The 26,386-nt window shown below is 37.5% G+C and overlaps 1 protein-coding gene across 6 annotated transcripts in view; it reads right to left on the bottom strand.

The window, feature by feature from the left end:
- Nucleotides 1-26,386, bottom strand: part of ADGRG6 (adhesion G protein-coupled receptor G6) — a 109,292-nt gene that overhangs the window by 43,039 nt on the left and 39,867 nt on the right. For 5 of the 6 annotated variants that reach the window (XM_017825937.1, XM_017825939.1, XM_017825941.1 and 2 more), the window contains exons 3-9: nt 24,696-25,037; nt 18,779-19,399; nt 13,547-13,615; nt 10,429-10,512; nt 4,712-4,797; nt 3,300-3,352; nt 3,166-3,219 (exon numbers count right to left, since the gene is read on the bottom strand). In XM_017825937.1, coding sequence (XP_017681426.1) covers nt 3,166-3,219; nt 3,300-3,352; nt 4,712-4,797; nt 10,429-10,512; nt 13,547-13,615; nt 18,779-19,399; nt 24,696-25,037 — 1,309 coding nt within the window. The remainder of the gene's footprint in view (nt 1-3,165; nt 3,220-3,299; nt 3,353-4,711; nt 4,798-10,428; nt 10,513-13,546; nt 13,616-18,778; nt 19,400-24,695; nt 25,038-26,386) is intronic. The other variant, XM_017825940.1, reaches the window with a different exon arrangement.

Below are 26,386 nucleotides of genomic sequence, written 5' to 3'. Positions count from 1 at the left end.
GTCATCCGGGGATGTCACAGTATTAAAGGTGCTGATGATAATATGCACATTTGGACTTGAACTGTCTCTCATCATCAGGTACACAAACACCTAATAAGCACAGTGTACTTTGGATTTCTGCAGCTCATTGAACACAACAGTGAAAGAGAAACAATCCAATTAAATAATTTTCTTTTGTTTTGCTGTTGTCCAGAATGCAGTAGAGTTTAAAATATTTTTTTGGACAACACCTATTTTTAACGTGACAAAAAAAGCCAGCTTCCTACCTCCCACTTCCAGCTGCTGTTTCTTCTCTGAATCATTCTCTCTAACCATTCTCTCTCTTTCCCATGCAAGAAGACTAGGTGAGGAGACTGACAAATGAAGTTCCTTGATAAGGTAGCAGTGTGGTGAATTAAGGTGAAGTAAAGCAAAATGCATAGAAAAGGCTGGGGAAGGTTGCTTTGTTAGGTTTTATTTTACTGCTGTATAAAATACTAATCCAAAAGAAAAGGAAAACAAACATACGTGATCTGAATGATAAGAATATGAATTCATGTAGAGAGGAAGAACCTTCTCAGAGAGTAATTTTTAAGAATTATGATAGTGTCTCAGAAATAAGGCTATGATCTTGTGGAAAATTAAGAAAAGGGAAATAAGTTTTAGTTAGAGTTAAGATTAATGGGTTAACTGCCGTAAAAGATAAAGATAAGGCCATGATAGTTACTGTTTAGGTCTTAAATTTTAAATGTGGAGTGAATTTCTGTTCAGATGAACACGAAGGTAAATAGAATAAGAAGTACTTAAAAACAAAGTAGAATGTCTTGAGACTGCAACAGTCTTGTTCTTGGCTGTACAAAATGGAGAAATAAGAAAATAGTTGGACAACTATTCACAGAAATAAATTATAGGGATATTTAATTAATAGTAACTGCATGAAATCACATTGTGAGCAAGTTCCATATGACAGTCATAATATTTTAGTGGATCGTCTGGGCAGTTAGAAATTACCATTACTTCCATCAGGTATTAGGAATTTCTAACCCTTAAATTAATTTTTTATACTCTGAAATGTTACCCTAGTGTCTTGTAGGATTTCCTAAGAATCCTATACAGGAAAAATCCAAGAAAGTGGAAAACCTAACAAAGAATCTTGAAAGCAACGAATGGGAAGCAGTAGGAAAAAAAAGTTTGCTTTCTGGATCTTCAGAAGTTCAACTTCCTCGCAAAATCTAGAAACCTCAAAGAACTGCCAGTCTGGTTACTAAAGCCAGGAACACTAAAGACTACTGGTAAGCTGATCATTCTTTTTTTTCATAAGGGAAGGATGTACAAGCATAGATGTATGCTCAGAAGATTTAAGACCTAAAGCTGTTTCAACCAACTTTTCTCAAATGTTTCTTCTGTAAGAGGTAAATGATGCATGAAAATGTATGCAAGACATGAAAGATATACAAAAAAGACAAAAAATTACTGTGTATATATATTCCTATATACGTATATGTGTAATAGGTGTAAATTTTGTTAGTCATCTATCATGTAGCTACCTAAATTTTTAATTACCCCTGTGTTACCACAACAGGGTAGGCTGGGCGGGATCTTGACTTCTTTTTTTCGTTTAGTTTTCTAAGTTTTCATAGTAACACTCCTGATTATTTGGAGAACATTAACATTTTGTGTGACAAGATTAACATTTATACTAAATTATTTGGAATGATGACAAAATGCTATTTGACCTTGACACAAAGTGTAGAAATGGGGTTACTTCCCCATAAGAGTAATACATTATGAGAAGTAATTTAGTGGCACAATCACTGTATGTCAAAAAGGGAGGAAAAGGAAACGGAAAGGGAAATTACTAGAATAATTTCTCCCTCTTCACCTTTTTTTAGTAGACCAAGAAGAAGAAAAAAAATCCAGAGGATGGGATAGTGGGAAGACGAGACAAGAAGAAATCAGGTGTGCAGCCAGGCTGCCATCCTCGTAAAAGATGCAGGAATAAGGATGGGGAAAGCTTAACATTCCTCAGCCATCCCAGATTGTTGGTACAACCTGAGGCATGGCCTCCACTTGAAAGGCGCTGCTGGCATAACCATATCATTTAGAAGTGGGAAAAAAAATCCTACCCACATCACTACACCCTACTGTAAATGTAGGTCAAGCAGCAAAATAGCCCATTCAGAGACTGGGCTTACAGTGTACCAGTTAAATGGTTTTGCCAACAAAAGCTGTCTTTCTGCTGTGTCTATGTGGGAAGCAGCTACTACCTTTTACAGATCTTTTCACACCTAGGTAAACTCTGCAGAAAACTGGAAGCATCACTGGCTACTTCCTGACGGTAAATTGGGAATCCTGGCCTATCTCTGAAATTAAAAAGCCCAGCTTTTACTACCATTATCATGACAGTTCTCAAGAGTCATCAGCTAAAGTCCTTTTCTATGGGACTTTTGCCTACACTGCAAATAGATACATCCCATACCCATTTATTGCCCCATCCTCACAAGACTAATGATGTTTTGGTTTCCTCTCCTCAGTTTGGTCCTAAGATTCCCTCCCTCCCCATACTACCCTCAGAATCAGCCTGCTGCTTTCAAAGAAACCCCCAGAGGTCAAATTTTCAGGGGGTGTGACCCATCTAACTTTGTGCCTTTGAGGTTGTTCCAACTCTAGCGCCTCAAAGCCCAGCAGAAGTCAGGAAATGAGAGCATATGGTAAATAGTTTAACTCACACTAGTTTGGCTTTCAATTCTAACATGATTTTTCAGTGTTTTGCATCTAGTAAGATGTCTATTAACTCAAAAGGCTCTGGTTAAAGAGAACAAATACAATGACAGTGGACAGACACCAGTGTACTGCAGCTTGTTGCTAAAGAAAGCTGGGTGTGCCATGCAACTTACATATCATATCTCTATTCAGTTCTCTGAGAGATGAAACCTGAGCTCTCAAAAAAATTATCTGTTAAGGTTTAAAGCTCCGGAGGTTTAAACTAAAACAAACATGATAACCAGTATTAGGTTTCTAAGCACATCCAGAGCACTCAGCTTGTCAGCAGTCATATATTTGCAGACTTGCAGCATATGCCAAATAAGAGACAATGAATCCAATAACAGAAAATATAGCCTGTTGTAAAGCCACTTGTAATAGCAGCTGTTGCCTCTATTGAGAAAATGTCTTTAAACATGTTACCTTTGAATACTTCTTTTTTCTCTTGCTCCATCTTTTATGGAGCCTGGGTGGATGCTATAAAAGAAATAGACATTAATTAGGGTGGAATAATTCTCCAAAGGAATACAGCATAAACATCTTCCTCCTTAATTTACCTGATGTTGACCACATATACAGTGTAATTCCAGTTCTGGAAAGTACGGTTCAACTGAAAAACAGGAAGACATTGATCACATGAATAGTGAGATGTTAATGGGGCTCTTCATTGCTTAAGGCACAGTTAGAATTTCACCCTTCTGCCCCTTGAGAAACTCCCTTCAGTTTTGCAAAGCAAAGAGAACACTCTCACATTTCAATGAGGTGAATGTTGAATGTTGTATTTCTCACTGGTAGTGAGAAATGTGGCCTTTTTTATAGATAGAAGGAAATCTCTATAACGTCATGACACAGTGAATAGGCGAGTGCACAGGATGCTGACCTTTTCCTTTTTTCCCCTCTTAAATTCTCAGGAACACTTTGATAAGAATAGATTTCCTGACAAAGCTACCAGGTAAATATTCACCTGAAAGTCTTCAAACTTTTGATGATCTTCTTTTCAGACCTTTGTACTATTTATTCTGAGTGCACAGTGGCTGCTCGGTTTTCCTCTCAAGAGACACTTCTGCATACTCTGCTAGGGTCAAGTGACACCTTTCTATATTCTTTGGCTCAGGCACCTAAAGTACTTTGCCTGGCTACTGATGCTAAGAGAACAACCTTGGCAGGTGTGGATGACTGCATTTCTGGTTTGTAGATTACTACTATAGGTGGTTTCCCTAGCTTCTGAAAGCTGAAAGTTTCAGGTTTATTAAAAGAAAAATAAAGAATAGTTGCCATATATTCATGATATATTTTCATGTAAGTAGTTGTATAAAGACTACTTAGGAACTGTGTGAGTGTGACTATGTGAACTGTCAAAAGAACAGAGAATATCTGTATTCAGGCAGGAAGAACTTTCAGAGACAAGAACTTCAAGAATCCTCCACCCAGAGGGCCCGGAAAGGAGCTTATGTCTACTAAAATGGGCTGAAAACCCAGAGACTACTAGAATCCTCAGCAACTGACCCAAAGGAGAAGCCTTCTGAAGCAGAGAACATAAGGATAAACTGGAAAAGTTTATTGCTTCACACAAATCAGCACTGCCTGGCTTTTTTAATAATTTCTTTTACTATATAACTTCAAAAGCATATTAGCATTTGGGCAGAAAAATTTTGTCCTGTACAGTGAGGTTGGAAATCAGACATCTACCGCTTTCAGTGGACAATTACAATTTCTCCATACTTTTCAAAATCTTACCTAGTATCTACATTTCTTAAGAAGTGGAGACATTTCAAAATTTTATCTGTAGAGCTGAAGAGCTCCAGTTCCACAGAGCTGAATTCACTACTGCACAAATCAATAATAGAAAGATATTTAGAGAACACATATTTAGAGTTTATCTGGTAGCCTATTTTTTTCCTTTTCCAACTGATAATATTGATGCACCAGATTCATATATGTAATCATACAGGAAAGAAACTTAACTTACCCATTCTGCAATGACATCATGTACTTTTGACACTGAGTTGGAGTTGGAACTAAAGACAGTTATAGATATCCTGTAGAATAGCCCACCTGTCCATTAAAAACAGCATTATAATGTTAGAAACTGAGAAAATTTACCTTTTTAATAATGAGACTTTAGTTTCATGATTAATATAAAGATTAGGCTGAACCTCATATACAAGGACATCTCAGGCTCTTCTCGGCATTATAAAGTTCGAAGTGAACAAGGCCTGCAGGTTTGGGACCATTCTCGCTAGTGCTGTTGATTTTGACAAGAGTTCCCTTCCCCTTCATATTTTCAGAGACATTTGAAATGTGACATGGAAATTCACAGGCAACGTATATAAAAATATTATTTTGCATATGCCTCTAATGTGGTGTGTTAAAGCAATATCATGAAAGTGCCATTAATTAAAAAACTATTATAATTAATGAAGTTTGTAAAAGCAGATAAATACTGCTCTAAGTCATATTGTTATAATTCAGAATTGAACCACTGCAGGTTACATTTAAAACTTTGTGAGAGCAGATAAAGCTCATCAATTAAAAGTAACAAGGTAACTGAGGACATAGGAATAGGTGTGAGAAGGGATATACAGCTCTTGTTTCAAAAGCAGTCTTTCTCTCAGGCCTGGTGATGGCCAGAGAGTAGATGAACTCACATTAGCTTTACAAAACTGGCAGCTGAACAAACCATCTTTCAGTCACAAAATGTGTAACACTTGGCTTGGTGCAATTTTATATTCAGAAAGCTGTTTTGAAATGTCACTGGGCAAATATAAATTGTCTTTAAGCTCATGAGTGGGTAGGCAGCATTACAAGATTTTACATCTAACAAATAACATCAAATCATTTCATGGTTATGCTCTGTGTCAAAAGTCTGTACTTCTCACAAGTCACTTTTTTTTTCATTAAGCTACTAAAAAGCCTCTAAGCTCCAGTTGGACAAAATTTCCCAGGATGTGGGGGAGGGTTTAAGAACTTCTGGATGAATTCACTTGCATATATGTGCACATGTGGCATTGCTTGGTTCAGGGCTATTACCAAACAAAGTTGTGGGTCTTGATCATGGATACATGTATTCATTTTTCTGAATCTAAATAAAAGATCTTTTATTCTAAGTGGAGCAAATGTCATAATTTTACAACTTCATAGATAATTATTGTACAAGAGCTTGAAACAGAAGTATCCGGAAAGAAAATCTGAAGCCAGCGTTTTCCAGTTTAATTGTGCATACATTGGTTACTATCTTATTCATGAGATGGCTTGAATATTGTTCTTTCTTATCAATATGGAATTAATCACATGAACACTGAGATTAGTCTGAAAAATCCTCTATGATAAAATACTAAAGATGGTTTCCTAGTTACCTTCTTTGGTAAACTATGATTAAATTTTATATATGAATAGAATGAACTTGCTTTTTGATTTAATGTCTTTTTTTCCTCCCTTAACTCAGGAGATACACAAATTTGATGTACAGTTTAATCTGAAAATGTATTTTAGTTTTATATTATTACTGTGATAGTTTTAAATTTAAATAAAAGAGGAAAAATTAAGTCTTTGAAAGTAAAAAATTGGACTTTGCGCAAGTTGAAAACACTTGCAAGGCCTGGATCTCATTTATATGTATATATCTTTGTATATACACATATTCAATTTTATATCTATAATGTACGTGTGCTATACAGATACACACATACAGAAGGTGTTCATTTAATATATTCTCACATATTCATATATAATTACACATATGTATAATTACAACCTTATTCAGATAATTATACATATGGACAAAACCACCTTAATATAGGAATATGCAAAATATTTTTAAAATCAAACATAGTAAGTACAAAACAGTCAATACCTTCGAGATCTCCACCAGATAGTGACCCAAAGCATGGTTTTAATGAAAAAAAGAATAAGAACAAAGAACAAATTTATATTTTAAAACACTCTCAGGAGACTGCAGTGGCCGATAGTAAAAACTAAAAATTATTTCTCACTCTCCACATTAAACTGTGGAAATCCATCTCAAAATGCTGACTGAAAAAAAAATACGGGTACAAAATTGATAAAAAGTAGTCAAAGATAATTTGAAAATAAAAGAGAAAAAAATAGCATGGATATCAATTCTCCCCACACCCACCATCAACTACAAAAATATAAAGATCAATGAAATACCAGTATTTTTTTTTAAATTCTGTTAGGCAAATTATCTAAATATTCCTTTTTTAAAAAATCTTTGATTTTTGAAATCAAAATCTTAAAAAAAATGTAAGTAAAAAACATTCATACAATCCCAAACAATTAAATGGCATAAAATTATATAAAATACATGGCAACCAATATATTATCCTCACAGTGTCATGAGAGCTGTTTTAGAAAAGTACACAAATACTAGAAATCACGTTAATGACATGTACTATCACTAAGATGTTACAAATTCCCTTCTACTGCAATTAAATTATTATTCCAAAACATCTTCATATGCTAAATCGACATACATCTAAAGGATGAAAGACAGCTACTTCTATGTTCATTCTACAAACTGAATATCTAATAGATAAGATGATGTGGGGTTTTTTATACATCTAACTTAATAGCTTGACATACTGTAGGTGACCTCAGGTCAACACAGGCAGCAAGAATCAGTGAAGGAGACATAAACAAGACAAAAGGACTGCAGCAGAGCTAGTAAGTTGATTCAGTGATGGGTAAGTGGTGCTGTTTTGGCTTGTCCCAGATGGTAAATTGGCCGAGGAATGAACATGTGCCGAAACTGATGACTGATGGTATGTTATAGAAGAAACTTGTGTTTGGAACCGCATGAGAGAGTGATGGATAGCTGCTGTAGCAGCTGTTGTCAGAGCGCCTGTCAAAATGGTCTCTTTGTGCTGAATAACAACTCCACTATGAAAATGGTAGAGGTATCGCACCATTCATTACTGCAGTTCTGGATGACTCCAAAATAGAAGAGCGATTTGCAAAATGCCCATAATCAGCATTTTTAAAATCCAAGACATGAGTAGTAACAATATTCAGAGAAGACATTCCTTCTCTGTCCTTGCTGAAGGATCCATACCCCTCCCCTTCTGAATCCCATTCAGAAAACCTCAATATGTTTGTTGGTGTCAAAACAGCAAAATTCCCTATGTCTTCATTATTGTCAATGTTCTACTGACCATAGAGAGTATCTCAGACTGTCCGCTTGATTTTCAATGGAGTTTTGTCCTAAAACAGTTTGATAACAACATTCTACTGGGTCCTAGGACTGAATTTGTTAGTTGGATGTCAGGCATAAATTTTGTGTATGTTGGGTTTGCACATGGAGTCTCTACAGAGATTAAATTTGTAACGCCTTCTGAGTGATGTTCCTTAATGTACGTAGATTTTCTAAAATGAAATGCACTGTTTGCTGGTAACATCGAAAAAGTTTTCCTATCAGCATTGCCTTCTATCATTTCCATGTAAAAATTTTCAGGTGCCAAGTCTAGCAAATCTAGCCTATTTTTCTGGAATGGTGATATCTCCTGTGTAGATGATATAGAAAAGCCAGAAGGAGAATGATGTCTGTCTTCTTGAATGTCAGAGGTGATGTGATGACAAAATACGGTCTCATTCCACCAGTTCACAGGCTCCAAGACACACAAGAAATTGGTTGTGTTGATGTTGGAGGATGAAATCTAAATAGTTTCTTTTTTGTGTTTGTAAGCACTGCTGCTGCTGCTGCTAACAGGAGAGCAGAACGCTGGCTCAGAGTCAGAGTGACCTAGTCCATTTGCCAAAGTCCATGCTAACTCTGCATTAGGACTTCTGCTGTGAAGAAGAGGAACTGCTGCATTCACAGAAGGCTCTATAACTGCATCTACTGCATAAGAAGTGCCATGAAGTGCACTTCTAGAATAACTAAAAATATTTTCATTTGGCAACTGTTCCATCATAGTATTGTCTAGGTTGATTTTTTCTGTAAAAGCAGCCAAAATTTCACTGTGTATCTCAGAAGCAGCTGATGTAGACATAGTTGGAAGAAACAAGCTGTATGGATTTTTTCTCTCTGGGTTCTCATCTGCTGAGTTTTTACTGAAACGCAGAGGCCTTTGTTTCACTGGCCAAGTAATTGGGGTTGAGATAATTCCTATAATTTTGACCCCTTCTATCTTAGACTCCTGCTGCCACTGTGGTTGTGAACGGGAGAATTCAGGTAAATTTCTCTTCTTTCTGAAGATAAGTATAGCAGGAAGGCTGAATTCTGGCAAGTCTGTGTGCAGTAAGCCACACAGTTAATGGATTAAAGAAAATATATGTAATGTGTATGTTCTTGGCTGTCTGCTCTTGGTTTAAAAATCGACTTACCAAGAGTGGAGAACGACGCCAGTTAGCTGAGTGAAAGTTCAATTTGCTTCTGCCATAAGTGAATTTGGCTTATTTTCTTAGTCTTTCTACTTTGCCCTGGGTGTTTCAAAGCCACAGAAAGGACTTAATTGTCCAATTTTTATTCATATTAACATTAATAAGATTTGATTCCTTCTGTCATTAAAAAAATTAGAGTAACTGCTCATGGTGAACACAGAGTGAGTGGATCCACAAAAAGGAAACAAACACAACTTGCAAGAAATGTTCAATATTTTCTTCTCACTTTTACAGTTTACTAAATCCAAAGAGTCTGGATTCAGATAAATTCTTTCACATTGTGTACTGCATTGCCTGATTGCCAACGTACAATAAATGATCTGCCAAAAGAAAAAATACTCCAAGAGTTTTAAATCCTACAGTAACAACTGATGCATTGGGTAAAAAAATAACCCCAAACCAAACAAGCTAAAAACCAAATGACAAAAAACACCCAGATCCTAATTTATTTCTGTGGAGCACACTGAAAAAATAAATCTTTAAAAAAATAAATCTTTAAGCCTCAGATGAAAATTGCAGAAACCTATCTCTGTGTTGGTAATAATATTTAACAACCATCTTTAACAAATGAATAAATATTTTAGCAGCACCTCACAAAATGATGCTCAGTCTTTAGGAGACAGTGATATCATAGAATTTGAGAAAACCTCAAAAGAAATCCTGGCTTTAATCCTGTGCTAATAATAGGCTCATTTACTACCTTATTTTTTCCCTTAATCTTTCTAAATGAAAAGTAAACGATATGTGATACTGTCAACATTTTCCCTAGTAAAGTCTGATCCAGCTCTTCTTGAAGTCAGTGGAAAGATTCCTGTTGACTCAGTGGAAGTGGCTTTGCTCCATAGGAATGGTTCCACTTGGCTCCTGCGCCTGACTAGTGAGGAACAGACAATCCAAGCATACTACCACCCTGGCTGCACAAGCGGGAGCCACACAATCTTCAGCCTTGAAACGTTTCAACAGCACAGTTCTTTTCGGACCCTTTTCAAAAATCCCTCTCCCTTCCGTAGTTCTTTGCATGGGTTAATACAACGGGTGACACAAAGTTAACCGCTTTCATAGAAGAGCCAGGTAAACATGATACAAATAAACACTGAGTCTGATTCTGTTCTCATTTGCACCATTCTGACATGGTCCAGTGAAGTTAGTCCTGATTTATTTCAGCATAAATGAGATCAGAATTGAGACATGACCCTTGACATTACGATAGTCGGAAAAACACACCTTAAAATACAACAAATTTGCTTTACACACAGTACAAGAAAAATGTAACACAGGATTTCTTACCATTGTTTGGCTTATCGTTTCTATTAGTATCAGGCATGTTAGTGGTGACAGTGGGTGGTGTAGGAGTAGTAGCATTTACAGTAGCTGGTAATAAAGATGAGAAAGAGGTGAACTTGAATGAAATATGAATGTTAATAAGGTAAGACAAAATGGGAACAATGCATGACCATGTAAAATGAAACCATCTACACACAATGCCATAAATGTTAAATAAACATATTATTTTTTCTGCACAAAGTGATGAATAGATATGAACTGAGGCCCCAGTCCTGCAATCTTCACTTGCATTGACTTCACTGGGAGTTTTGCCAGTGTAAAGTTTGCAAGATCAGTCCTATACTGCTTTCATAAACTCAAAATCCTCTTATGAGAGCTTTAGATCGAAACAGCTGTGCAAAGACCAGAAAATAAGTTTGAAGATGCACTTATTGCCTGTGAAAAGAATCATTGTCCCGACTCAAAGACTGAATATGACAAACAAATGAGAAACTAAAACATCCATCTAATTAACTCCATCCATCTAATTAACTCCACCGAGCTCCAAATAATAAAGAGAACTGAAATCAGACTTGGAATAGGTGAAGAGGAATATATATTTTGAAAGCCTGACGTAGGAGCTCAGCTGTACTTATCTCACTGATACCAATAGGAGTCACTCCGAACAATTCTAGAAACCATCTGGACACTTTCCAAAATTAGAGGGAGGAGCCAAAACCTGCAATATTTCCCCACAGTAGACTGGGTTGGTATCCGTGCTAGAGGAATTCAAAGATTATGCCAATCAATTTTCAAATAATGATTTGGGAAATAATTTAATTTTGTCCAGTAACTCCCAAGGAATGCAGATCCACTCACTGACATACTTACTTTTCTCCTGAAAACTCTTAGTTAAAATCTGAAGGTTGGTATGGTAAAATCCCAAATGTTACATGGCTTTGGACGACTTTGACCAAGAAACAATGTGGAAAGGTTAAACAATCGTATTTTGGACAAAAATCGCATTTTTTATGTTTTGTTATGTGGATTTAACTAACCTTCTGAGTCTGAAAGTCATAAATTCAAGTCACAACTTAGGGAGTAGGTTCATGTTAAGGTTTCAGTGAGACAAGACAATTAGGGAGAGAGAAGAAGTTGCACGCTGGAGCAAACAGGTTATATATAACTGGGAAAGTGAGCATATAAAGTGACACCTAAAAAAAGCTCTTCTCTCATGAAACTTCAGAGCTATATTGTCTGAGAAACAAGTTATAAGGCTTCTAATGGATTGTATCTTCCAGTCAGTGCTGTCAAAGCAGGCATCTTTTAATGAATGAAAATATTTACTAAGCATGACGGAGAAAACAGCTTTCATCAGACTGTAGTGATCTGGCATCCACAAACTTTTTGCCTGGTGTTATTGCACAGCATACAACAAACAAACAAAAAAGGAATCCAAACTTGCCTCTCAGTTTAGAGAAAGTCTGCAGTGTCAACAGAAATAGATGGACATCTTTTTATGATTTCCATGATTATTACAATAATGATGATGGCGCTGAACGGGGTAAATCTGATATGGCATCTTATTCCAAAGTGATGAACTGAACACAAGGGACACTTTACCAAACACTTTTTAGAGAAGCGAAGTGAAAATACTCAGTCTTTATTGAATATATGATGGCCTAGGAAGTTAAGAGAGGCAAGTTTGAAACGCAATATCTTCTACTAGACAAGTTAATAAAGCTGGAAAAAAGGATAAGGCTTTTAGAAAAGCAGGTTTGTTTTGACGAAAGTGTGTCCATTTCTGCAGCCATATTAGCTGACGTAATGATAGTATCATCTTTTCATCCCGTGCCACTTTGATATAGGAAAACACTCAGAGTTCTTCCAAGAGAATATACAAAGTTATTTATATGATGGCTGTATTACCCTTTACATATAAAAAGACTAATACTGAATAATTGTGGATGCCTCATTTACCAAGGTATTTGAGTGGTAGTATTTACATCACACTGTGCTTTGTGAATATGATGCCTGAAAATTACTGTTTGAATCTGATTATGAACATTAACAGCATTTCACTTTCCCTGTGGAGACCAGTACACTATGCTCCAAGAACCTGAACCAAATTTACCTCAGGAAAATCTGGGAAAAGTAAACTAAAGACTGACACAGATCCCTTACTGGCTTTCCATGAAGAGTACATTTTCCCTTTTATATTTGACCTAATCTGATTTACTTGTAATATTGGTTTTGAAAGAGTTCTCAGACTTCCTCTTCCCCTCTTATATTTTATTGTCTCCTGTCTCCTTCTTCCACCATTTGTCCAGAAAAGGGTTACAGAGCTAGACATTTTTGGTGCAGTTGCTGCTGTGATTAAAGTCTAACATAAAAGGCCAACACGTTATCAGGTTTGTGTTCATGAAGGTGTTGTGGAAATGCATTGATGTTGTTCGTGTAAAGCACTTTTTATGGAACTTCAGCATCTAAGGTGAACAGAACAAATTAACCATCCTTGCATGTCCACTGATTCACATGACATGGAAATCTTCAGGGTTCACCAATTCCTTGCATTCAACTGAGCTGACCTTTAAAGACATCTAATGCATTCTTATATGTGGTGATTTTTACGCTATTAAACCCTCACTAAGTGCTGTAGCATGTGTTGCATTAACTAATAGCTACTGGATTTTGCAGTTTAATGTTGATTTTTTTGCCTACTAATCTCGATGCATCTAGTCTCAAAATAGCTTATTGAAAAAAACTCTGAACAAGAGCCACTTCCTTTATTTCCATCTGCTCATTTTTTATTTACAGATGTATGCACTTCTTATACTGGTTAATATTTTACTGTCAAAATGTGCAGGAAGAAAAGATGGGCAGAAAGAAATGAAAGCAGTCAATTAATGCAGTTTTGATATAATGGAGACTATTTGGAAAATGTATTATCATGGGAGCGATCACATTTTTTCCACATATTGTACATACAGGACACCCACACACTTGATGAGACCAAAGAATTCCTTTCCTTGCTATTTTTTATTGCCACTCACCCTTTTAGAAACAATAATAAAAAAGAAATGGAATAAAAAACTCAGGATTTCCCAAAGATGAAACTGTGAAAAGGACCTGGGCTTCTTACCTTGGCAAAGGCTTCCTAGGTTTGCACAACTGGTTGGTTCAATTGAAGAAGAGGGAATTAGATATGAGCCTTTAAAAGAAGAAAGCGAATAATTTAGAAAGGGTTGACTACTGGGCATAAAGCTATCATGTCTGAAAACATATTATATCATTCAGTGCAATCCCCTTCCTAATTTCTCTCAGTGGCAAAACTGACACTGCCATTTGCCTATAAGACTTAATGTGTTTTCATTTTCTGTTTCCTCTGCGGGATACTTGAAAACCCCGCTGACTTGCAAGTTATAGTCACTTGTGTATCCTCCCATGGTTTTCTTAGCTTTCACTAAATAACATCACATTAAAGGAATGCAGCTTGCATGTACTGTGTGAAATGAATTTAAGCAAAGGTTCAGTATGGCCATAGGATTTATGCAATCTTTGTGAGTAATAACCCCTGCCTTGGAGGAGCAACTACACTCTGCTACTATAGCACAGGTTACCCGCCACACAATTCTGAGTAATCTCCCTGTGACAGACACCAACCAGATAAAAGGTAATTAAACTTGTTTCTTTGCCCAGGGCGTGGGTGTGATTAATATTCTGGTATGCATGATTTATAAACAAATAATGTTATAAGTCTGTATCTCTACAGAATTGTTCATTACAACAAGCATACGCTTCGATGATCTGGAGGCAAAAACAGGGCACGTAAGAATGGCTACAGAAAAACAAACGGTGCAACTGAATTAGTTGCACTTTGTGTATCCCAGAAGTTCAGCTGCAGACAGAGCTGCCTTTGCACATTGTGTTGAAAATAATGAGACCATAGAGCACCTGCAAAATGTGAACCTACTAAGAGTGCTGCCCTTTTGACTTTGCTTTACCACCTCAGAATCATATCAATTCAATGAGGTTGTCTCCTTCCATAAAATTCAACAGCCACCATCCAGCAGCTTGTAAAGATAGTTAAGAAAGTATTTCCTGTGACGCAAGAACAAATGAAGCATGGACCCTCGACACAGACATCGTATGATGCTGCAGATACTACTACGTGTGTTGCTGACAAATATAAGGCAGAATTAAAAACGTGATCCTCAACAAGTATTAAAACTCAGCAAAATTTTTTTAACAGATTAAGAGATAGAGGTAAATTCACTCCCTTGGTATATGAACTCCAGAAAGGATGTTCTAAGTGAATGCACTACATCCTGCATGAGCTTTCTTTTTCCCCCCAAAATAAATATGCTAATATTAAACAGTCAATATCAAAACCTACTCTAAGTTTAATCTCTGCTCTGTAACATGGAACAATGACCTACCTGAGAGTTGGCTGGAAAATCTGCAGGCATTCATATTTTCTTTAGTATTTAAAACAAGACTGTGATTTTATTTGGTGAAACTAAAAAAAATCCAATCCAACTTTACAAAACATTTAAGTCAGAAGACTGTTGTATTGAGTTTGCATGGCAAGGGTTTGGCAGCAGCGGGGCTACAAGAGTGATTCTGTGAGAAGCTGCAAGAAGTCTCTCCTGTGTCCAATGGAGACAATGGCACTCAGCTCCAAAAATGGACCTGCCACTGGCCGAGTCCATCAGCAACAGTGGTAGTGCCTCTGGGATAACAGATTTTAAGAAGGGGGAAAGTTACAGGACAACAGCAATGCAGCCAAGAGAGGAGTGAGAATATGTGAGAGTAAAACCCTGCAGACACCAAGGTCAGTTAAAAAGGAGCGGGAGGAGGTGCTCCAGGTGCTGGACCAGAGATTTCCCTACAGCCCATGGTGCAGCCCATGGTGAGGCAGGCTGTCTTCCTGCAGCCCATGGAGGTCCACAGTGGAACAGATATCCACCTGCAGACCATGGAGGACCCCACGCTGGAGGAGGTGGATTCCTGAAGGAGGCTGTGACCCCATGGGAAGCCCATGCTAGAGAAGTCTCCTGGAGGGATCTGTGGACCCATGGAGACAGAAGCCCATGCTGAAGCAGGTTTGCCAACAGGACTTATGACCCGATGGATTTGTATTACAGGCAATTGTGTGATACATCTCACTCCAAATGTCTGACTCAGACATCCATATCTGCATGTCATAATAGACTTTCTTCATAGTCAGTGGAGAGGAACAAGCACTCCTACAGCAAAAAAACTTCTGACTTCACTAAGACATCTTCTCCAGTATGAGATGCACTGACCTGTGGAATAGCCTTTTTGATTCCACTGTTCATAAACAGTACTGAGGGCAATTATCTCTGCCTGAAAAATTGTCCAGCTGCCTAAGGCAGAAACATCCCACACTGAGTTAAATCTGACAGTGAAATTAAGAATTCCTTTGGCCTTTGGAAATGAAGAACTCATATAAAATGCATATAAAATAAATGCAATTGCAGGCATGGAGACACATGCTGCCACATTATCCTTAAACTGAGTAGATCATATCCTGCTATAGGTGTAGCCAATTCAGAGTTCAAAATCAGAACCAGAAGTTGTTTAAATGCTCCTCAATTTGCCTGCACTGAACTCTGAACCAGTGTTCAGTAGCAATAAAGTGCTATCATTACCTAGGCTACTTGTTTTAAAATTAGTTCAGATACCCAGGCTGTGTATGTATACCTTTAAATGCAATCTGTGCAAAGGTATGGCAATAAAAACAGAATTCTGTCAAGTCCTACACAAGCACCCCACCATGACTGCGCAGCTGTGAAAACATTAGTCTAGGGAATAAACTAGTAAAAGGTAAAACTAGGAAAAGACTATCTGAAACAATCTGCCAGTGTTTTCAAGCTTCACAAACCTACTTGTAAAAGCTTTGTCTGAAAAACCCTGAAAATAATACCCCTTGATAAACATAAGCACTGTTCAGGCACAGATACGTTGAGATCACGGCTAAATGCTTGGCTTGCTTTTTTTTAAAGTGACATGCTGCTTCCTGGTGAAGCATTATTGGAGCTGTGTGAAAACCTCTTTTCTGCATAAATCCTTCCATTGCTGTTAAATGAAGCCTAATCAGAGTCAGCTCTCCAATGTTAGTGGTTTATTCATGGTTGATAGTCTGACTCATCAACTCTCCTGTTGAAGGATGGTTTTACAAAGAAGGCTTTTACTCAAGGAGAGGAAGGGAAGAAAATTCTAACAATTTAATCACTGGGATTAGTAACCATCTTTGAAATGGTATTGCATCCAGTATTTTCTTTTAGGAAATACTCTGGCTCAGGAAAGCCTTTATCACAGAGGGTGATTTAACATCTAAGAAAGAAAAACACTGACTAATGAGTTAGTTTTCTCATAGGCTGATTTAGAGGAAATAACAATGCTTATATGTAGATACATTTTAAGTGACTTGTATAGACTCTTGGGCCTAAAGTAGGAACACTAATATACTTTTTCTAAAACAGTGCTCTGCTGGACACTGATATCCCAAGGAATAAAGCTGTGCAATGAAAGTAAGTCTACTGTTTCTATTACCACAGCTGTGATACTACATTTGTGTTACAGGACTGTACAGTCTTCAACAGAAAGAAGAACAAGACCCCTACTTCAGTCAAAATTAAATGAGACTGCAGCTTTTAAAGAGGTCTTGGTAGGTTGTTTGGTAAAAGTGTTATGGTAGTCATCATGGTATAACAGTGTAAGAAGAGTAAGATTTTTTGGAAAGTTATTCGCTATGAGATCAGTTTATACTGATGAAATAGAAACAACTTTCTTGTCCAGAACACCTTTATCAGCCATAGTCAGATCAGTCTTTTCTTTGTTCTGGTAGAAAGGTGAAAGTATCCAGTTGCTTCTGGTTTTATAGAAGTGTTGCTTAACCTTTTTTAGCAGAGGCACGCTGAGATCTGTCTCAGTGGGTCTAGCTGTGATTGTGTCTCACACTTTGATTTGAGTAAAATAAAGCAAGCAAGATAGCTTTTTTAGCCACCTTAATCCCTTATGAACTATTAGATACAGAAACTAGCATGTCTTAATGGTGCCAGCTTCTGTTCTAAGCTAATGACTCTCTTAGTGCTGACAGATGCTCTGTCAGGAGATGTTTATATTGACACCACTTAAACTGTGCTTAAACCAGTAAGTAATAAGGTGTCAGAGGAGCAAGAAGGCAAAATTGGAGAGGACATTAGATGTGAAGAGACCCCACCTGGTTTAGAAAGAAGCAATATCTGTAACCATTTTCTTTGATTTTTTTGCTTTTGTTTTTGTCAACATGTATTCATTATTATTGGAGAGCTTAAACTCTGTGGACATGGAGTTTGACAGCAGCTCATTTTACAAGCATCATATGTATGTGTATAGGCTGTTCCTGGCCATGGTTCAGATTTTTCACTGTGCGTTTTATAATTATCTAAATATCTCCAAAGCTATTAAGCAAAACATTCTTTAAAAATTATTATTGTTATTAAATTATCTATTACTTATTGGTTTTTATTATTATTCTTCCAAAGTGACAAAGAGTTTTCAGCTTTGATTTTTTTTTCATTTCAGCAGAAAACTGCCAACCAGCTGTAAAAATATATACATATACAAAAAATACATCTGGACACTTGATGAGAATCAAGTGTCTGAGCCATGAAACGAGAACAGGTTGGACAATGTATTGAAATTTATCTTCTAGAGTAATCTACAGGAAAAAAGACCTTCAGTAATTACCAATTAAAAGAAGGACTGATAATATATCATCAGGGAGACAAAATCTGATGATTTTGATCTAAAACTCTTCCTTCCTGTCTGCCTCCTCTAATTTAATATTTTCTCCTACTTTCCTGTCTCATATGAATTGTCATTTTGTCACTGATTTTGCTGGCTTTGTACACTCAGCAGAAGGCCACCAAGCACTCCCCTGGCTAATCAAAGGGTGAAAGGGCAGGTACAAAAATTAGTAATTAGTTAGTCAACATACTTTATTTTTTTTGTCTCCAGAGACCACTGTAATCTTACTTGGGGCTAGCAGGTAGTTGCAGTTATCCCCCTTTTGCATGAGCCAATAAGGAGTGTTTGGGAAAAACTTTGATCTGCAGATCATTTCAAGCAGCAACTCAATATACTTAGGGAACTTGTTCTTTTCCTTTAAGGAATCAACTCTATACCTTTCAAAGCCTCTGTGTATGGTAAGAGTTGAGCTAAAGTCTAAAAAAAGTAAGACCTAGCTATTTTACTTTCACAGGAACACTCTCATCTTTTTCCATCTTGGTATATGATATGTTCAGCACAGTGCAGAAGTGGGGGGGGGGAAATAAGCAAAAAAGTCTTGGCAAGGCGTACTCACCACAACTCAAATTGTTTTCTGCTTTCAGTGCTGAAGTTGGAATACTCCAGAATTCATTTTCCCAGTCTACAATGTTTCCTTTCACATCGCAGCTGAGGTTGGCCAGTGTTTGTGCATTCATGGTGAAATTCCAGAGGCGGAAGTTGTAAATGTCTCCATTTAGAGAGCTCATTTCATTGCTGTTAGAGCCCAGCACCAGCCTCCCATTTCCAGGGATAACTTTGTCAAAGATACCTGGACAATACACTGTATGATAGGTGCTTTTGGCATATATACCTATAGTCTCTGAGAATCTGTCCCATACAACACAGAGCTGTTGAAAGGTTCCCGTGAAAAACTCTGCATTTCGGGGCAATGCATTCTCAAGGATGCACTGTGTGCCTGAGACGGACAGAAAATGGCCTTTTGTGGTCTTTCCGAAGCTGAAGAATTCTGTCGACAATGCATTAGTGTAGGAGAAAACCTTCCAGTCGTCGTTGTCATCACTGTTGCCTTTGGTTGCTTCGAAGCACAGTGTAAACTGGCTAAGATCTGGCACTGAGACAGTCTCTGCCACAGACACAGCATCTATGTCGGGAACCTGGGGAATGATGACTTTCTGATTCCTCAGAGACACAGCGACTAGAAACAAGAGCAGATGAGTAAATTAACAAAAAAAAATTTCATCATATAGAAATATAGGCAGACTGGCAGCGGGGTTCAAAGTAAGATTCATTAAATCAAACATTCATTAGGTGGTATTTATCACTGTAATTGTCATAGTTTGAAATTGGCCCCCCTGAGAGGCTGGGGGGGGCTCAGAGGTGATTGGGTGCCAGGACAGTGTTCCCTGGAGAACCAATCACCACTCATGTTGTTCGCTTCTGCTCAAAATCATATATCACAGCACTGGAAACGGTTGGCAGTTCTGTCTTGTTGTTTTGGCTGTTGGTGTCTGCTGCGTGTAGGTGGAGAAGGCCAGGGGGTGGCTGGGCTCCCTCTCTCCCCCTCTGGGGGTGTGGCTCAAACTGCCACAGTAATATATCAATAGCACACAACAAGGGGAAATTAGACTTACTAGTACACTCTGGTGAAAATATGCAGAGATCCTTTCAATGGCACAGAAAATGCTGTGTAACAGCTAACAACCCCCTACATTGCATTAAGAGCAATATTAGGACATATTACTTGCTAATTTCCAATTCCGCCTCAGCTCACTTTATAAAAATTACTACTCATTCATCGACTAAGGATGCACTAGGCAATGGAGTAAACCAGTTATCTGAAAAACACAGTATGACTTGCTTTTAAGATATATTATTTTGATTACTTGTCTGCATGACTGTATTACACCAGTGAAGTTCAGGCCTTGCTTCTTTTAATTATCACAATAGAAGAAAGCTGCCATTACATTCTTTGGCAAACTGAAGCCTTTTGTTTCTGAATTCAGCTAATGGCTTTCTGCAAAGCATTAGGCATCTTCTCATTTTGTCCCCAGCAGCTCTCTGGTTGAATACTGCAATCGCGTGTTCACGAATATTTATATCCAAGCTGCTCACTATTTGCTAACAGTTGGGTCAGCAGTTTTGGATTTTGCACAAGTGTCTAGAAATGTCTAGTCCTCCTGTAAATTATGTACTGCTGTAAAGGTATTTAGGCATGGGCAAAATTGCTCTCTCTGTTATTAAGTATTCTCACTTTCATGGACAAAATGGCAGTCACCAAATGTGAGAAGACGTATCCCATGACATATGCTTTTTCTCCATGAGTACATTAATGACAATTCTGTTCACTCTATTTTGGAGAACATTAGTTTTCAAAATAAAATGTCAATATGCTCAGTTTTATTGGCACATTTATGGCAGCAAAATTCTTCCAGCAAATTTCTCCACAGAATTAAGTTTCTGGCTATCAGACATGCACAGGCAGTCAAGATCAGATTGGAGCAGCTCCTGGTTTTACTTCTGGCTCCACAGTTCTTTGTCAGACCATATCTCCAGCAAATGTTTGCTACCTCTTACACATTTTCACAGCAAATATGCTGGAAGTGAAACTGTTTCTTGCTGCACCTGAAGGATAACTGCCACAGTAGCTAATTCCTAGACTCCTCTGGGATTTTTCAGTGATGTCACAACTCTTACACTCATTACTACAACTTTTGTCTTCTCAGAATGAAATAAAAACCTTTTTAATATGAGAGGGTGAGACAGTAGGGAAGGGTGACTGTCACATCATACTTGGGAAAAGATGCAGATATATGGGGTATAAGGATTCTGTGTTGTCTGTGGTACTGCAAGTTCCTTTTGCCAACCAAGACACAGCTGCTTGCAAAGACTGAGCTCTAAACTACCATATTTGGATATACACAAGGATATAATTTGACCAATATATTACATACTAAAAGAACATAAAGCATTGCTCACTATCCGCCAACCCACCAACTGCAGAACGGGAGGGAAGAGAGAAAAATACTGGGCTTTTATAGTTACTGGATTTACTTCATAGATTTATTTTTCTTCCCAAGGGAAAAAGTATGTTGTAACAATTTTATAGATAGAAAATGTGTTCAACTCTCCATTGAAAACAGGGGCATTTTTTTAGTGGGGTAATTATACTGTAAGCTCCTTTACGTAACATGGAAAGTGTTCCAGAAGAAGTATAAGGATTCGCAACTTGGAAAAGAAGAAAGCTTATTCATATGAGCACTATTCAGCCTGTGTTAGGGTGGTCAGGAAAGTTGTGGACCACTTGGTCAAATTTAAACAGTACAGAAAGAGAAATAAACAGAGAGGACATTGCTCCCATACTGAAGAAATCTCCTCAACTTTGCTGTATGAAAGTGCAAAACTGAGAAGTATTTTGTCCCCATGAAGAAAACAGAATCCCGTGCAGGTGTCTTTCCTGATTGCTGTTGCACTCAGTCATCACACTGACAAATTTCAGATGTTAGTACTGGAGAAACTGCTTATTCTTTGAGGAAGAATATACATATATTCTTGGAATATTCATCCAAGTGTTTATACTGCATTCAAAATGATGTTAAATTGTTTCTCTTAGGAAGACAACTGGATTACAATGGACATGGGCTTTTCTGACATATTGCGATTTTCTCATGAAGAAGGTACAAAAAAATTTACTTGCATCTCACTATCTCACATTTCATACACCCCTTTATGCATAAGCAAGCCAGGAGTCCCTAGACTGCATTTTACCATCCCTTGCAGGGAAAACTGCTTTCCTGTCAGCTGATGGGCTTTTCAGCACGGTTCAGTGCTTGACTGGTGCCTTTGTCTGCCCTGTCACTGATGCTGAAGAAATGTATCAAACTTCAATGAGATCTACAAAAGTCTACATACCAAGTGCCTGTTTGAGAGTGTCTTGTTACTACCTCAGTGAATTGTGCTATTAATCTGAGCTACTGCAGTACTACTCAATAGTATGCTAATCTGACATTGTCTCAAGCATTTCTGTACTAACAGTCATCTCTTGGCCTCTTGCCATGTCTTGTCCTCCCCTTTTGGCAATTGAGTGACTTTTACTGACTAGTGGAGCTATTACTTATGCAGTTAACTATTACTAGAAAATTATTTACCAGGCCAGCTCTTCAGCTGGTGTAAATAGACATTAATTTCCCTAAGACTGGCAAAGCTGCATTTGTTTACTGAAGCTGAGGATATGGCCCATCCATCTGCTGTTGGTGTGTTGCAGTAGGTCACAATCAGAAAATCAATATTTATGTAGGCAGCCAACTTGCTATGGATAACAGAACACACTTTGCAAAACTCATTTTGAAACTTGTTTGTTCTTACATAACACTGAGCTGTCACAGAAAAGCTGTTCTATTCCCAATCTACTTCCCTCCCAAAACTCATTGACATGTGCCATGAGGATGAGTTGTAATTTCAATGTGTGTGTGTGCTGATGTCCTATTGTCCACTTGCTTTTATAACTTGAAAAGCAAGTGGTACATTACAATACCTTTACCAAGCCCATTTTCTGTATCCATTTCCAGGTTAAATGTCACTATGATCTTTGTCTGTAACAACCTTCTGAAACTAACATAATTGCACAACTGTGGCAATAAGCAGAATACAGTTTTAATTTGCCCTAGAAGCATGTGGGCAGCTCTCCCAGCATCCATGGTCAAAATCAAGATGTCAGGTGAAAGTTACACATTCCCAGTAATGAAGCCAAATTCATTGGCCTCAGTCTAGATGCTTAACAAAAAGCTTTAACACAGACCTTCTGAACCAATATATATGAAACATTAAAATACAAGTCACTGGTGAAGGTCTCCAACACTTTTATTCACACTGGGGAATAGCCTTCTTTTTCAAAATAAAAGGATTTCCAAGACTATTTAATGGTGCTATCCATGAACAGAAGGCACTATCCAACATGGCATAGAGGTAATATTTTTGCTGTCATAAACATACATTACCTCTAGGTATATATACACAAAGGGCTCTCAGACTATGTCTGTGGACCTTTCCTCTCTTCCTCATTAAACACAGCTGAGGGTAAGATTGCATCTTTAAATTCCAATTGAAAGTCATCTTACCCTTACAGTGATAATTAAACATTAAAATATTGAAGAGGAATAAAGAAATAAATCATTTGAATAATCTGACTGCAAATAATTTTTAGGATCCACTTGATTTTACAACTTCTTACAACACAGCAAGAGTTCTATTTTCAAATTAAGAAACCTTTCCGAAAATTTGTTTCCACTTTCACAAAAAAACCAGCGCTTCTAGAATTATTACTACATTCATTTTGTCAGCATGAAAGGACCTCAGTAGAAAGAGATATTGTCAGCTCCTCTGTGATGTTACCTTTTTAATTTTAAGAACTGCACACAAATTTTGCTGTCATAATCAGGCCTACTTTTGTCTTATCATTCCTGGCAGTTACTATCTTAATTATTTTAAAATATATGACATGTAATAAATATTTTTAAAATTTAAATAAAGGAAGATGTGTTTGTGACTGAAGACAGAACTGCCAAGCATCCCTGCTCTGTGATTTTAAGGCAGCCAGCCAATCCACAGAACATAAGTGTGCTACAATAATGTAAATGCTCAATGCAGTACTAGTGTTCAGTTTAAGGTGTGCAACTTCTACAAAAAGAAAGCCTACTAAGAGAATGCAATTGGAAACTAAAGAAGTGGAATGAACAGTGAGCCGCATATAGGGCCTGGCAGTGATCATCCTAATGCCCTCCATTTAATGTCATGTAACTTCTAATTAACACTTTAAATAAAAAAACAAACACCAATCAGAAGCTATTTGTACCCCTTTAGGAGAAAAAGCAGGAGTGTCTTGTTTTTTGCAGTTTTAGGCTTTTTAAAACCTTTAAAACCACTGTTATGTGTCTAAGGAAGGGAAAGAAGTATCAAGGAACTGGAACAAAAGGTAGCTATTTGCAACATCAGTTCATTCCTGGAAGTTCGTTCCAGAGACTGGACAAACTCTGAGAAGTTCTACTTTCTGTACAAACTCCTCCCTACCACTGGTCATTTCACTGGGACAGAGGTCTGGGCTGGTGTTGTTTCTATCTCAGCTAAGTTCCCTGTCATGCTGTCTTTAGGTTCCTATGTCCTCTGCAGGTATGCTGACCTGAAGGACACGCATCCTGCTTTCAAATCTGCCCGCATAAATTGGTAGAGTCAGGAACTGTTAGGCCTAAAATCTTTGCATGTGAAAAGTTTTTCTAACACATTTCCTGTCATGTGTCAGAATAAAATAATTTTGATTCAAAGAAAAATAAATTAGTTAAAAAAACATACAAGAGAACCCTGTAGCCTGTATCCTGCAGTCCCCCCATCCTTTCCCTTCTCATGGAGGACTTGATTCCTTTGGGAAGTGTCATTCTAATCCTTATAGGACATTTCCTTCTAACATCTATAAAGGGATGAAATGCTTTGGTTTTACTTACTTCGTACATAACTGGCATTGAAACCTTTCTTTTGGATACTGAAGTCACTTTTAAATGACACAATCATTTCATTCCCAGTAGAGTTATAGGATAATCCTTTGGCAGTGATACCACAAAGGTTCATTGGGCTTTCTCCATTGTCTAATGTCAGTGAATCATAAATGCAGCCTGGAGCTTCTTCAATGTCAAAATCAATAAATGTTAGCTGTACGATAAATCCATGAGGTGCTCGGATGATCCACTTGCATGCTTGGCTGTTGGGATAGTCACTGGGGAAGCACGGGGAAGTGAAAACTCCAGAGGGGTCAGTTAGCACGATCCTACAGTCGTAGCATCCATGAGCTGACAATCAAAACAGAGAAGGGTGGAGGTCAGGCAGAAAGGTAACTTAAAAGGCAAGTAATCATCAACACAATAAGTAAATGTATTTCTATACAGAAAAACATAAACAGAGATGGGAGAAAGAAAGGCAGGAAAAGGCCTCATTTCTAGTGGGCAAAATGCTGGAGGAATAGTATAGGAAAAGAGTATTTTATATAAGAAATTTTACAGCAAAGAAATATAAATTATACTGCTAAATATTAATTTGTGCACATGATATATATTTGCCATTAATATTGGCCTGATAAAGGCAAAGCGAATGCAGTCTTTTTGAATTCAGAAAGGCAAATTCTGAAACTGCTACTTCAAGAAAGATGACTGGTATAATTTCATTTTTTGACTGCTGGTCTGATGCTGACTGGTGGCTGTCCCAGCAGCTCTATGCCATGCCACTGTTTCCAGAGAAGTGTCCCCAGAAAGGAGCAGGAGACGGGTTGAAGAGCAGCAGAAGTGGCAGTTCCTGAAGGTTAGTCATCTGCATTTCCAGCTAATGCATTCCACATCACCCAGAAGAGTAGCAGTGAGCTACTGGCTTTTGAATCAACAGTAAATTACTGTGTTCTTCCCATGCTGAATCAGCTCCATTGACATATTTGTAGCAGTCAGGCTTTAAGAAATTCTTATTGTATTCCTCATACTCCTTTGCTCACCTGCTGTGCTCATCCACGAGAACTGCAAGCCCAGTTAGCCCCCAGGGTTGCGTTTCTTGTTTCGTTTACATTTGCTCATTTATCATATATTTACTTAGCATAATATATGATATAATTACCATAAACTTCCTGCTGCTAAAATCTGTAACAATTTGTCAAAGCATTACTGAATAAACTAGGTGGGAACTGAATATCACCAACAGATAACCTAAGAAAGTATTTGTCACATTTATGCTGAATTACTTTGCTAATATTCCATCAAGCCACAATTCTGAGTCAAGTACTACAAGTACGGAAAAAATAGGACAATGTGAATATGCATTATTAGCTGCCCAAACTAAAAAAAACTAAAAAAGTTTGTCAAGTGCAAACTACATATGGAGCACCTATAAAATAGCAATAAATGCAACTTACTTCTGCAAAGAGCCCTTGATGTTTCTTACCACTACCTGGGGTCTGATATTTTTCAGTCACATTTAAATGCTGTTTGGCCTAAGCAAATAGACCCTGACCCTGTAAATCGACATGCCAAAAAAAGTAGTTTACATCCGCAGGTAGAATTGTTACACTTTTTATAATTTTTATTTGCAAAACACAAATCATATGACGGCAAAGAGGTAAAGAGACTGTTCATTATTTGGCCTCTCAGAGCCAAATGCA

The sequence above is a fragment of the Lepidothrix coronata genome, unplaced genomic scaffold (assembly GCF_001604755.1).
Source record: "Lepidothrix coronata isolate B3197 unplaced genomic scaffold, Lepidothrix_coronata-1.0 Scaffold123, whole genome shotgun sequence".
Lineage (NCBI taxonomy): Eukaryota > Metazoa > Chordata > Aves > Passeriformes > Pipridae > Lepidothrix > Lepidothrix coronata.
This window is presented reverse-complemented; position numbering and strand designations above follow the sequence as displayed.